Here is a 15,562-nt window from a genome sequence, read left to right on the forward strand (position 1 = left end):
AAGACTGATGACCATAATACGATATGCTTCTCCGTTTTGTACCATATGTATTATGCTTGAAGCTTCTGGTATTTGAAACCATTCCTGTAAATCTCCCAATTAATTTTTTTTTTCTTTTTACCCAACCCTCTTTTAAAAAAAATGTAGTTACTGCAATACAAATTAGATACCTACATTGACCAGGATGTCTAATCAGAGCAAATGAAAGCTACATTGTACAACGTACTCTATTGGTGAAACCCGTGAGAAGTAGACTACGAGGTAGGCCAAGGTCGAAAAATGGTGTGCATAAAGTTGCGAGAAAAATCGTTGTGGCAAACTGGCACCAGACTGTAAAGAATAGGATCGAACAAAGAAATAGTTTAAAGAAGGTCGAGGTTCAACTAGAGCCATAGCACCAAAGATAATGTTTATTGTGAAAAATTAACTAAATATATTTTTTTTATTTAACACCATTGAGTACAGAAATCTGCCCACACAGACAATAACTATTTATTTTGTGAAATATACTATGTAGAGAGTTACTGCAGTGAGTTACCTCATTTAAAATAAACTTATTTTTCTTCTTCTTGTAGGATATGGTTCTGTTTATTATATCATCCCAGCTTTTGTGATATTGATATCCAGCTATCATACTACCTCTTTGGGGATCTTCCCTGTAATCATTTTGTATTGGATTTATGGGTGCATTCTGTCTATATAATCTCCCCATTTACGAAGTAGTGCTCGTGGCTATCTCATCACATCCTGGATTTCAGTTTCTCTTAATATATCTTTATTCCTTATTCTATCTCAGAAAGAAATTCCTCTTAGGGTTCTTAATACTTTCCTTTCTGTAGGTCTCATTAATCTTTTTGTAAGCGACGTTTCAGCTCTTGTTTCCACTACCTAAGTTAGTACTGGTCTTACACATGATTTATATATCCGGATTTTACCCGATATCCTCATATATTTGTTTCTCCTCATATGATACCTCTCAAGTATCACGATATTCCGGCTACCTTGTAGACTTGTTTTTTCACTTCCTCTGCTGTGCAACTATTAGTTTACATCTGATAGGGTACTTGGCTAGAACCATTGACTGGGTCTTGGTCGTGGGGTATTGGCATGTTTAACTTGTGAGCCGTTATATTGAATCTGTAATGTAGGCGCTGGAGGTCATCTTTATTTTCTGCCATGATTGTGGCGGCATCCGCATAACTTAGTATACGCAAAGGTCGGTTTCCCATTTTGTATTTTTGTATCTCTAAGATTTTATTAGTCTGAATGCTCTTCACCAAGTTTGATTGGGACATGAACTTTGTGCTCATTCAATTGTTGTGCACAGGATGCACAAGCACTTGCTCAGAGGTGTTGTGCTAAATTACCTTATTGAGGACATAATATGGTGCAAAAAAATTGTTCGGAAGTTATTTGCTTGTGAGATTTGGACATTATTTACTTTCTTTAATGGGAATAACTTCAATTTTAGTTGAAAGTACGGTAATGTTGACGTTTCGATTTAGTTCTCGACGAAATTTCGTTGATGAAATGGTACTCAAAAAATACAAATTACACAAATCATTTTGTTTGTTTATTTGCTAATACAAAAAAGTTCTTCTTTTTACTTTTTAGCAGATGACTTTAAAATGATTTTAAGGCAGATGACTTTAAAATTATACTGCCAATATTTTGAGGTGCGTTCTTGGGACGACTTTATTGGATAATAGTTCAGTCGATTACATGAAATCAACTTTAACTTGAGAATACCCAAAGTGGATTTTGAAACGGAAATCAAAACTTGCAAATAAATGTATTTTCAACTAAAATTTTGGTTAGATTTAAGTATTTTCACATAAACTATTTCTCACAACTTACACTTCACAAAATCACAGTTATTTGCTTAAATTTGCACTTGGTAAATAATAAACCGAACGAAATCATACTTATGAGTTTAAATGTAGAAATTATAAGCCATATACGATACATTCTGCTAGTTAGCAGGAGTACGTAGCCCTTAGGAGCACTTCGCTTCTCTTATTTAATTCCGACTCCCACTTCAAAGGCGGTGATTCTTGATAAAGCAACCTTCTGGAAAATGTGATAACCAATCCCAGTAGAAAGCAGGGTCAAGGCTAACGAGAGCGGCAGAAATGGTTCTCCGATAAAGTGGATGGACTGCAAGCTTATCACATATACCCTTAAAAATCTCTCCATTTACCACCTGATAAAAAAAAAAAGAAACCCGGACAGACTTTATGACGACCACTTGGCAAACGAAATAAGAATAGGAAACTGGAAATATGGAACGTAAGAACATTATATCCAACAGGTGCAAGCGCATTGAAAATATTATGGGACATATTTTATACCTTATTTAGATAAGGTAAAGAAGGAATGGTATAATGAAAAGAAAGAGACATTCAATATACTTCAGTTCTCATGAAAATCAAAATACTTTTGGGATCTGATTCATTGTTCGAACTGGACAAAAACAATCCATAATAAACTTTAAAGCCATTAACCAACGAAGATGAAAAATATTAAGAGAAAAACTACATAATAGTGAACGCCTACTTCCCAAATACAGAGGAAATAAAACAATAAAAGGAAGACAACTTGTCTTCTGTCTTGAGACAACTTGTCTGAAAAATGACATAAAAATTATAATTGGTGAAATGGACGCAAAAATCTAGAGGGAGCCTATGTACCCACCAAAGTATCGTGTAGTTTATATAAAAAAAGAACTGATAATAACCATATACCTAGCAGTTTCTTTCAACATAATAGTATTTAGATTTTATTCCAAAGTTAAAGATATTTACTAAAGAACCTTTTAATGTATCTAGACGCACTCATGGTACCATGAGTAGCTAGACACAGTCATGGAAAAATGTATTCCATCCTCGAACTAAACACGGTGCAAAAACTTGCTTGTCTAGGAATCAAAGGGGCACACCAACAACACCTATGGAGACCCTACTGTATCTCCCTCATTTACATATAAATAAAAGGCTGCCATTAGACATATGTAGGATGGAAAGGCACCTGGACTTGATGAAATTCTTGCAGAATTGCTGAAGCTAATAGATGCAGAACAAATAAAAATAATAACTGAAATATTTAATGAAATATACAAGGCAGGAAAAATACCAATAGAGTGGCTCAAATCGGAGTTTGTACCATTGTCCAAAAAAACAGGAGCAACAGTTTGTAAAGACTACAGGACCATAAGACTAAGGAACCATCTGCTAAAGTTGTTTTAAAAGTAATCCACAGAAGAATTTACTGGAAATGCGAGAAACAAATTGCGTCCAATCAGTTTGGATTTGTTAACGCCGTTGGTACGAGGAAAGCTTTATTTAGCGTGCAGGTATTATTTTAGAAATGTAGAGATGTTAGCTGTAATGTTTTTGTATGGCTGATTGACTACAAGAAGGCTTTCGATGGTGTCAGTCATGAATAAATGATGGAAGAGCTGAAGAGGACAGGGATTGACGGAAGAGACCTAAAAATAATAGCTAACCTGTATTAGAATAAATCAGCGGCGCTTTGAATAGATGGAGAATATACAGATCAGTTCATAATCTTAAGGGAAATTAGACAGGGGTGCATAATTTCAGGGGAGCACATTTTTGATAAGGCTCTAAACGATATTGATGAAGGCATATCAATAAATGGAGTCAAGCTCAATAACCTGCGGTATGCAGATGATACAATAGTGTTTTCCAATACCATAGAAGAGCTGCAAAACTTAATCAATAAAATAACGGTAACAAGTAGAACATATGGACTGGATATAAATACCAGCAAAACGAAGCTAATGATCATCAGCAAGGAAAACATAGCAAATCTGTATGTGACCCATACAGATGGAGCAAATCTGTATGTGAACCAAATGTGAATTGAACGTTTCTAACAGTATAACTACTTGGGAACTATAATCAATGAGTCGTGGGACAATAGCCAAGAGATTAAATGTCGCATCAGAAAGGCAAAAAGTGCATTCTTGACTATGAGCTCTGTATTTAATAGCCATGACCTCACCCTAGAAAAAAAATAAGGCTTCCTAAATGTTAAGTATATTCAGTGCTTCTGTATGGAGTAGAAACGTGGACATTGAAGAAGGCAGAAACTCTATCAAAACTTTAGGCTTTTGAGCTATGGTTATACAGAAGTATCCTGAAGATACTATGGACAGACAAAGTCATCAAGGAAGAAGTACTACCGATAATGAACACAACCACGGATTTAGTTAACATCGTAAAGGGCCGTAAGCTGCAGCACTTGTGACATATAATGAGAAGTTAATGCACATATGAGCTCCCAAGGTAAAATTGAAGGAAAAATGGCCCCAGAACGAAGAAGAATATCCTGGCTTGCTAACCTGAGAGCATGGTATAGAAAAATACCTCAACACAGCTATTCTGTATAGCAACCAACAAAGTCATCATAGCCAGAATGATCGCCAATGTTCGGAACGGACGGACTGCGATCAAACCTGAGTAAAGCACCGGTTAGATTAGGACATATTTATATCATAAATGAAATAAGAGATACCGGATGGATGATGATTTATGACAATATAGTACCTAGATAGAGGCCTAAAGTACCTTTCTAAGTGGACATCAGTTCAGTGGGACAAAGCGTTGGTACAGAGGAAACATTCGAACTAGACTGAGATAGACATAGAGATATACATGGTACACAGATCGGTTTAATACTGGTAGTAATAGAAATTTAAACATTCCTTGCAGTGCACAAGAGAACTTAACATGAGGGATTTCCAATCTTTGATAGAATATGGAACTTGAAGAAGACAAAAAACAGCTAGTTCATCAAAAACAGAGTCACAGGGTAAAAAGAATATTGATCGGTTACCTAATTAGAATATGGACCAAGAGAATACAATATGGGATAAAACCACTTTTAGTTTTTCAGAATCGAGCGATGGAAAATATGGTCTTTCTTCTTCTTTAGATCATTTCTCTAACTGGAAGTTCGTCACCGCTATTTTAACTATATTGGCCCAAATATTCACAGAGCTACAACAAACTACTCTCTTAGATTTTTAAGCGAAGATTTCACTCTTTTTACATTTGGTGTTTTTGAAACATTTTTAATTCATTTTTCATTTTTTTTTATTCATTTTTTAAACCTAAAACTATGCGATAGGGAAGACGAGGATAGATGGACCACCGATATAGACGGACCGGTCGAATATTTCGCTGGTCTGTCTTCGAATAAAAGCTTCTTTTGTTTCTTTTGGTAGGTTGAATTTTTTTATGCTATTTTTTTTATGTGGCTACTTTCTTCTTCTTGTGCCCTGCTTGATTATCGTGCATAGGCTATCAAATTGGCTATACTAATTTTGTTGACGGCAGCTCCGAAAAGGGATGCAGAGGATCTGTTAAATCATTCTCTCAGGTTTTTAAGTCATGACGTTCTGGCCCTCTTTTTCCATCTACCTTGCCTTGTATTATTAAATAAAGTATATTATATCTCTCCGGGCTACGCATAACATTGCCAAAATATTCCAGTTTTTGATTTTAAACTCTTCTGTCTACTTCCGTAACTTTTCCCATTTGATGCAAAACAACCTCGTTAAAAACTCTATCTACCCTACTTATTCGCAGAATTCTCCAATACACCCAGATTTCAAAGGCTTCAAGAAATGTATCTGTTAAAGCCCAACCTTTGACACTATACAAAAGAATAGATAACAACATCTTATTAATCTAATTTTGTAATATTGTTTCTTCATAAGATTTTCTTCATCTTAAAAAATGCAGCTCTGACCTTATATACGTATTCTTATTTCTTTGCTAATGACCCAGTTCTTATTCAGATTACAACCAAAATAAGTGATACCATTGGTTTCTTCCAGTTGTTCTCCATAAGCTGACACCACTTCTGCTTGTATTGGCGTTTTACTGACAACAATTACGTTTGCCTTTGCCTTTAGCTTTAGTCCATATTCATCACACATTATGGGTATCCTATTAATCAGATGTTGAAGTTATTTGTAACTATTTGCAATTAACACCGTGTCATGCGCGTACCTCAAACTAACAATATTGATGCTATTAATTTTGATACCAAATTAAACACAATCCAATGCTTTATTGAAAACGAATTCCGAATAGATGTAACATAGGGGACAAAATGCAGCCCTGTCTTATTCTCTTCGTATTTAAAGCTCTTTAGAGGTATCCTGGCCAATCATGATGTTTGAACGTTGATGTACATAAAGATTTGTTTAAAGGCTTTCGCAAAGTCAATAAAATACATATAAACTGGATGGACAGCATCTTTGCATCTCTGTACCATAACCTGAATACTTTTTTTGTTTGAATGAGCAGGTGGTTCATCTATCCCTGACAATTGGAAAAGACGGACTAGTAAAAGACGGGATAGTAGGACCAATTAAAAAACCTGGGATAGTTGCTCCCTATGTTCTATTAGGGGTTAACTATGTTTTTACAATAAATATTACTTATGAAAATCTATTTTAAATTCAAAGTCTGATTTGAAATACGAAAAATCACTTTAAAAACGCCTCCCAAATCACAGAGTTTTATTAAAGGTCCAATGGAAAAACTTCATTGTTAAGAGTTAAAAACGAAAAAAAAAAATGGTTGGGCATATTAAAAAACTACAATCGACAGGATTTAGTTAAACCAGAGATTTAGTACGCCCCAAGGCCTATTATTTAGCAGAAAACCTGCAATTAAAACATAATTTTAACCAAGAAACCACACAAGCTGGCTTGCTGCTTTTCTTGGGCGTAATCCTGAACTTTCCATCCGGCAATCTGATGGAGTATCTATTGCGAGAGCGAAGGCTAAAATAGCTGTCAAAGGGTGCTGTATCTCTTTCAAAATGTTTTGAAAGAAAACGTTCTCATAGATCAACCTGGAAACATTTTCAACATGGAAGAAATGGTTTACAATTGAACAAAAACTTGGAAAAATCGTTACCTCAAAAAGGTGAAATAATTTTAATATTGTTATATGTAAATAACGAGGATACATTCTTACCACCTTTTTTTCGTAATGAAATGGAAAAAGCTAAAACAGGAGTTTTATATCCGGCTATATAAATTCTGATTTATGTGTTGATTAGATGAAAATCTCTTTTACTCCAAGAAAAATAGCAGGAAAAGTACTCTTTTTTCTAGATGAACACACACAGAATACTAGTTGCATTAAAATGCTAAAATGCTGAAGTTTGCGGAAAATATTAAAATAATTTTGATGAGTATTCCTAGCGGATCACGTTTGGTCGATTTTGCGACAGGCTGCAACTTAGCCATCAAAAGCACCCAGTTCGCTAGAAAAAAGATCCACAAGGCAACATGGAAGACAAGGCAACAAGGCAACAAGATCAAACGATGGAAGAACAAATAATCAAATAGATCACGTATTGATTGATGGGAGACATTCTAGCAGCATAAGTTTAAGAACTATGAGGGGGCCGGATAGCGACACAGATCATTTTCTCGTAAAGGCCAAGCTCAGAACAAGAATTTCAACACAAACAATAGATAAACACACAAAGATCGAACGATGGAATGTAGCGAAGCTGAAAGAAGAAAATAATCAAAGACAGTACCAAGTAGAATTAACAAATAGGTTTCAGGTTTTGGAAATAAATGAAAATGAAAGTGAAGATATAGTTCATCGATGGAACTTCATAAAAACAACTATTACAGAAGCAGCAGAGAAAGCTATCGCAAGAACGAAAAAAACAAAAAAGAAAAAATGGTTCGACGACGAATGTGAAAGAACTCTAAAAGAAGCAAACAAAAGAAGAATTGATTATCTGTCGAATCCATCAAAAGAAAACCGTATACGATTCCACAGAGAGAGAGCCGCAGCTAGAAGAACACTTAGACTAAAAAGAGACAATATCTGCAGCAACAAATTGAAAAAGTAGAAGGAGAACACAGACGAAATCAAAATAAAAATTTCTACAGAGAAGTAAGACAACATAAGAGAGGCTCGTACATAAGCACACCCAACTTCGTAAGAGATAAAAAAGGAGAAATGCTGGCTACCAAAAACAAAATAATAGAAAGATGGGCTGAATATTTTGAAGAGCTCCTGAATATCCAAAATTTCACTGATGAAAACAATGAAAATGGTGGAAACAACGGAGAACATGAGTATCAAACGGTCGAATTAGAAATACCCCCACCAAACATGGAAGAAATTACGCATGCCATAAAAACGCTTAAAAACGATAAATCCCCTGGTGTGAACAATATTGATGCCGAACTAATTAAAACAGGCGGTCATGAACTCATAAGTAAAATCCATTCAATTAATAGAAATGGCCTGGCAACAAGAAATAATGCCGAAAGAATGGTGTGGTAGTATTATTGTACCAATACACAAGAAAGGAAAAAAGGAATTATGCATGAATTACAGAGGAATCTAACTAATCAACACTACATATAAAATAGTGGCTTCGATATTATTAAAAAGATTAGTACCATACGCCGAAGAAATAGTTGGTGACTACCAGTGTGGTTTCAGGCCTGGCAGACGTACTATTGATCAAATATTTACAATAAGACAAATGCTTAAAAAGTATTGGGAATATAATTACGACGTGCATTAGATTTTTATAGACTTCAAACAGGCTTATGATTCAATTAATCGTGCAACATTATGGAAGACAATGATCGAGCTCGGCGTACCCAAGAAACTAGCTGCGGTAACATAAATGTGTGTAAGTAACTCTTTTGCACAAGTTAGAATAGGGGGAGAAATATCAAATGCTTTCTGCGTAAATTCTGGACTGAGACAGGGAGATCCGTTGTCCCCATTGTTGTTTAACCTGGCCTTAGAATATGTCATGCGAAAAATATATCCAAAAATCAAACCAGACATAACTGCTCGGGGAGCAAAAATGATACTTGCCTTTGCCGATGAAGTAGACGCAGTGGCACAATCAACAATAGAACTTAAGGATATTTTCTCGAGCTTTGAAGAAGCTGCATTAAACATCGGTCTAAAAATAAATGAAGACAAAACAAAATACATGGTCGTCTCAAAACAAGAACGACAAAACAAGAATAAGGCAAAACATTACTATAAATGATCACAACTTCGAAGTGGTTAAAGAATTTAAATATCTAGGAGCAACAATCACAAATGACAACAAATTAGAGCGAGAAGTTGAAAAGAGAATAATGGCAGGAAACAGATCTTTCTTTGCAATGCAACATCTAATGAAGTCAAAACTTCTTTCACGAGATACAAAAATCCGGATATATAACACCATAATACGATCAGCAGTCGCGTATGGAAGCGAAACATGGACGCTAACAAAAAGAGAAATAAATAAATTGTTGGTGTGGAAACGTAAAATTCTTCGAATAATATATGGCCCTTGCAGAGACAGCGTGACAAACGAATGGAGGGGCAGATACAATAACAAGCTAGAGTCTCTATTCGGAAAATAAAATCTAGTCAGATATATAAAGGCCAATAGACCCTAGATGGGCAGGGCATGTGATACGCAGTAACGAAAATCGCCTTATAAACAATGTGTTCTGGAAAAGGCCAATGGGAAGAAGGTCTGTAGGGCGGCCTAGAAAAAAGTGGAAAGATGCAGTCAAAGAAGATCTAGAGAAAATGGGAGTGCGACAATGGGAATTATTGGCACAGGACCGACAAACATGGAAGGTAATAGTAAACGCGGCAAAGAGTTGTAGCGCCATTGATGATGATGATTCCTCGCCACAACAGCCATTGACTATAACCATTAGATCGTAATTTCTTTAAGTATCTCACAATGAACCGCTATTCTGCTTGTTCCAACTACATAACCAATTCTCTCTCAAGGAAGATCACCCGGCTTCAGTTTGGTACGCTCCTCAACTTAGCTTGGGGAAAAACAGCAAATGTAGAAAATGGAATTATTGGTTTTAGAACCTGTGAAGTCATTTCTTTTGAATCTGAAGAAGTATCAGAATGTTTTTCTGTCAGAATCCAAAGACTCCAGGCCTTAAAACACATCTCTTTTTTTTTCAAAATGATATTATTGGTGTCGCTGTTACTGGTCCCAGTAACTCAATACACGATATCAATTTTGGTAACTGAAGAAGCTATGAAGATATTTCTGAGCCTGGATCGTCTGAATAATATAATGAGCCTGTAGCCCTATCTTAAAATGTAACCTCCTCGAAGTTATTAGACGACAAAATACATCCAATGCCTTGTGTTAATAAAGTTCAGACTCAAGTCTGGGATTTTAAAGGATATCTCAAACTATAGCAAAAGTTTTTAACTTTCCAGAAAACATAATTGCTCATAAAAAGACAAAGATGAAAAAGATTTAAGCATCATGATAAAACAAGAAAAGAAAAAAGAAAGAGGAGAAAAGAATAAAGAAAGATAAGAAAAACATAGAAGACAAAAAAGGGTAAAGGAAAAAAGCAGCAAGAGAGAAAAAATGAACAAGAAAGGTTTAAAATAAAGAAAAGCTCAGCCTACTTAAAAGACCTAGGAAAGCCCTTAAGTGAATCTATTTTGTAAGGACAGTGATGACGATGATTTTCTTTGTTTGAATGAAAATGAATATGTAGTTTGTTATGAAGATTACGACCAAATCACTAAAACACAATATTGGATCAAATGTTCACGTTGGATGCATGAAAACTGTACTAAATTTGGCGAAATATGCAATGGTTGTGGTAAAAGGGAGCGGAAGGATAAAAAACTGCTGAAAATCAACATTAAGAAGAAAAAAAACTAAAAAATATATTCACTCAGATGTAAAATTATTTGTTTCATTTTGTATCATATTCTAGGAAAAATTTATAGTTGAACAATTATGTATTATAGTATTACATTTTTTAAAAAATAATTTTATAACATTGTTTTATTAGAAAATATTTTTATTTTTTTATTACAATGTGCTTGAAATTACTGGTCCAACTATCCCCTATATCGTGGTTAATATAACCCGGTGGGTGTGAGATAGATAGATCACTTATCATTTAAAAACAAGTAACACTCATATACAGGGTGCGGCAGATAAACGGCCAATTAGAAATATCTCGAGAACTAAAGGTAACTTAATCATGAAAATTGTAATAAAGGGGTTTAGAATAGTGACGTAATTAATGAAAATATTTTCATCTATTCGCTACTTCCGGTTATACCGGAAGTAGCGAATTGACTCTTATGACTTCGTTCTTTTTAATGGAATACCCTATATATTTTTTAATTTTAGAAATATTCACGTTATTCTGTACATTTTTTGATAATACTTCTCTATACCTATTGTGTACCGTTTTTGAGTTATAATGGTTTTTATATGAAAATTACACTTTTCTACCACGTATATAAAGTTCAATATCCTCTAATGTAATTTGAATAAAGGTTTAAATTCCTTGGCAACTTATTAACCAGATACAGCATTATCGTTTACAGTGTAAAGTTGCCTTTTTCATTACACAGAGTGCTGTCAAAATTGGCATCCTAAATTTTTGCCTAATTCCTTTTTTTCAAATGGGACACCCTGTATGTTATTCACTATTTTAGAAAAATATGTTTTTTACTATCGATCTGTATTAGAATTCCCTATACCTATCTTCTGCAGTTTTCAAATAAATTAAGTTTATACATTTTTGTCACAAAAAATTGATTTATGAAGTAGCCTATCAAATATTCTGTCAAAAATATTAGTTACTGTTAATGTTTAATAGTAACCTTGTTGTATGTCATTGGGTGACAGTTATATTAATAATCTGCCCAATTTTCTTGACAAAATAATAATGGCTCATTTAGGATGTACAAATGATGATTTTTTAAATTTAATTATAATTTACGATGAGTCTAACAGAATAGTATCCAGAACTTACCGTGTTTTTGCTGAGAGATATCCTGAGAAGCCTCGACGAAACCATAAAACTGTAAAACGTTTGTTGAACAACTGTTTCCAGATTGGTCAGTTTATAAGTAAAAGGACCCACGCCGATAATAAAGACTTACAAATAGATATTCTGGAATATTTTGCAGCTACTCCAAATTCATTCTTACGGTAATGTGAGCAATTGTTACAGATATCGACTCGAACAATTCACAGAATTTTAAAGCATCATTGGACCCTTTATTTGTATACACCAGCTCAACATTTACATCCTGGACATTATGTAAGACGTATAGAATTTTGTGAATAGGTTTTAATGAAATGCCAAGATCAAAATTTTACAAAAAAAATTATTTGGCGTGATGAATCGAAGTTTACAAAAAATCGTATGTTTAACCGCCATAACAGTCACTTCTGGAGTAACAAAAATCCTCAGTTCACGTGAGATAGTAAATTTCAAGTATTCTTTTCGTTTAATGTTTTTTGTGCTGTGTAAAATAATAAGATAGTCGCTCTCATGATTTATGACGAAAATTTAAACGGAGAGCGTTACTCTCCGCTTTACTCTACGCTTTACATAATAATAAGGCTAACGAGGCTTGGTTTCAACAAGATGGAGTACCGGCTCACAATATTCGAGGATTCGGCACATTGCTTGATGAAATATTTAGCGATAGACGGCTAGCTAATAAAGATCCGTTTCAAGATATCAAGAGCTACTAATGAAAATCTGATAAAAAGAGTTCATAAATAATATAATATTGATGAGTAACATTTTGAACATTTATTACATTAATAAGGTAGGTAGTGCCTATTTTCTTTGATAGAATCTTTTAAATTGTTCAATATTTAACTTAAAATATAAAACTTTTAAATTAGCACTAATGTTTGTGCTACCCCTTTTTCAAACGTTTATTTTGTAACTAATTTCGATGAAAACGCAATATGCATTAAACTTCTGAGATAGTTTAAGTCTTAAAGAATCCTATGAAATTTGCTAAATGTGTCAAGCATCATTCATAGGGCAAGTTCAATAGTTTAAATAATCAGCCTCAGGGATAAATAAATTAAATAACTTTTAAACTATTTGACCGATCGGGGGCAAATTTCGCACAAATTTAAAAGACGGTAATTCCTCGATGTTCAAATGTATTATTAACATTTTATTTTGGTAATAAAAAAATTAATAAAAGTTATAAATTAGTGCAAAAAAAACTGCTTTTTTGCAAATATCTCCGTAAATTATTTATCAATTTTAATTGAAAAACAGGAAAATAAAGATATTCTTGATGTAAAAAATGATATAAATATTGTTTATTTAAAATATAAGGAAAAAACATAGACAAAAAATCAAATTGTGACCATAAATTATTGTTTAAAAAAAACGCAAGGTAAAAATTCGAGTACCTTTTCATCTATTCGTCATCTAGTAACCCCACCTATGTCTTAAAAGATTCAGATATCTGCGAAAAATTTTGCCGTGAAATCGATGATTTTTGCATAACCAGACTGAGCTAAATTAACACAACATAGTCTACGAAAATTTTTTTTTTGTGACAAAAATGTATAAAGTTATTTTATTTAAAACTGCAAGAGATAAGTATAGGAAATACTAATACATATCGATAGTGAAAAACATATTTTTTTAAAATAATGAATCACATACAGGGTGTCCCATTTGAAAAAAGGAATTAGGTGAAAATTTAGGATGCCGGTTTTATGCCAATTTTGATGGTCCCTGTATAATGAAAAAGGCAACTTTATACTGTAAACTATAATGCTGTATCTAATTAATAAGTTCAAATTACATTAGAGGATATTGAACTTTATATACATGGTAAAAAATGTAATTTTCATATAAAAACCATTATAACTCAAAAACGGTTCACAATAGGTATAGGAAAGTATTAACAAAAAATGTTCAGAATAACGTGAATATTTCTAAAATGAAAAAAATATACAGGGTGTCTTATTAAAAAATAGTCATAAGCAATTTCCGGTATAATCGGAAGTAGCAAAGAGATGAAAATCTTTTCATTAAATAGGTCACTCTGCAAAACCCCTTCATTCAAAAATGAAAGTTCATAACAAAACATCAGAGTTTTTATTTCATAAGAATTTGGCCAATAACCACAGAATAAAGTCAAAATTAAAAAAAAGTGGCCCATCTAACCCGGAATTACCCCATAACAGTTATTTTCCATACTTACGTATTAAATGTATTAAACAAACATAGCTCATATTTTACATCTATAACACAACATTCTGTATTATATAATAAATATCTATTTTTGTCATAAATCCACCTTTTATTTAAATATTTTTGTTATAGATAGGCTACAACAACCTGTTCTCCAAGAATTTCCCTCCTGACATCGGCAACGCTGGGCACACTTTGGAACGGTGGCAGCTCGAGAACTTGAACTCTAGCTATCGTGGGTTGCCTCCGACCACACATATCGCGAATCCGCACCGTTCGCTCGTTTTCTTGACGAATTTCCTCAAAGAAAAACCGACGCGTCGCTTGTAGGAAGACCGCAAAAATTCGTTACCATGCACCGGAATTGTTAGTATGATGAAGTTTGTGGTGTCCAAATGTGCGACCAAATATACAAAGTGCTTCCCTAAAAACAGCCAATATGGGTCACATTGTTTTGATAGGGTTCATGTGTTGGAAACATAAATTAAAGTTGATACTATGTCTGCTATGAAAAAAGGATCGTCCAAACGATTCGAGTAAGTACAGATTTTTTGGCGCTATAAAAAAAAACAAAGGAAGTTGTCCCATCTAGAACATGGTATTGTTTGAAGTTAATTTTATACAATTTTACAGAAACATTATATAGCGCAAAAATTACATTGCAAACTAAATTACATATCTGAAATTTCTAAGTTTTTATATTTAAATGTTAATCTCTTTTAGCAATAATAAAATGTATCTTATTTGGTTTGTAATTACATAAAAATATTGATAAATTAATAGTTGAACGTGGTAAATGTTTCAAAGTCTACTTCCAAATCATCTACAAATATTGTTTTGCTTATTTTTCAAAAAAGTTTTTGACAGAGTCCATCATTTATTTATATTTTTGTGTGTTCATATAATTTCAAAAGTAAGTCAAAAGTTTCAAAAGTCAAAACATATAAAACTTTCCAAAGCTAGTTTTAATTTTTTAACCTTATATTACGAAAAGATTAATAGGTTTTTTTTATTACACATTAATACAATTTGTTATCTTTACTTCATCATTATTTTTCATCTCACACCTTTTTTCAAAACATGTCTTACACTACAAATGCAATGCATGCCTTTTTTCTATTAAACACTCACAGAAAAATATTGTAAATTTTGTTTTCGACCATTAGAATAGTTAACTTGTGTATTTTTATCAAATCCTTAAAGGGATTATTAAAATCACTTGATTTTAACTCTAATATTTAATTGAAAAAAAAAACAAGGAAGAACAAGGACAGTTACTGAAATGGTAATAGTATCCTAATAAAGATACCTGGATATAAAGTATTAAGTAATTAATCAAATACACCATGTGGTAATAGTCCAGTCATCAGCGATTTCATCTCTAAAAACGCGACGAAAAGGCTGAATTTTGCTAAGAATGTCAATCTTGTGACTCTAAAAATGATGCAAAAATGTTTGCTACTCCTACAACCGGGCTTCCCCCTAAACTCCCCTCGT

General features: G+C 33.4%; 1 protein-coding gene across 2 annotated transcripts in view; it reads left to right on the forward strand.

Annotated features, from left to right (window-relative positions):
- The first annotated feature begins 14,088 nt into the window (after positions 1 to 14,088).
- The window catches only part of Clk (circadian locomoter output cycles kaput protein Clock), a 157,085-nt gene continuing 155,611 nt past the window's right edge, over positions 14,089 to 15,562 (forward strand). The window contains exon 1 of one of the 2 annotated variants that reach the window (XM_072543905.1): positions 14,089 to 14,601. In XM_072543905.1, the coding sequence (XP_072400006.1) occupies positions 14,564 to 14,601 (38 nt within the window). In that variant the 5' untranslated portion in view covers positions 14,089 to 14,563. The remainder of the gene's footprint in view (positions 14,602 to 15,562) is intronic. The other variant, XM_072543904.1, reaches the window with a different exon arrangement.

Source organism: Diabrotica undecimpunctata, chromosome 9 (assembly GCF_040954645.1).
Source record: "Diabrotica undecimpunctata isolate CICGRU chromosome 9, icDiaUnde3, whole genome shotgun sequence".
Lineage (NCBI taxonomy): Eukaryota > Metazoa > Arthropoda > Insecta > Coleoptera > Chrysomelidae > Diabrotica > Diabrotica undecimpunctata.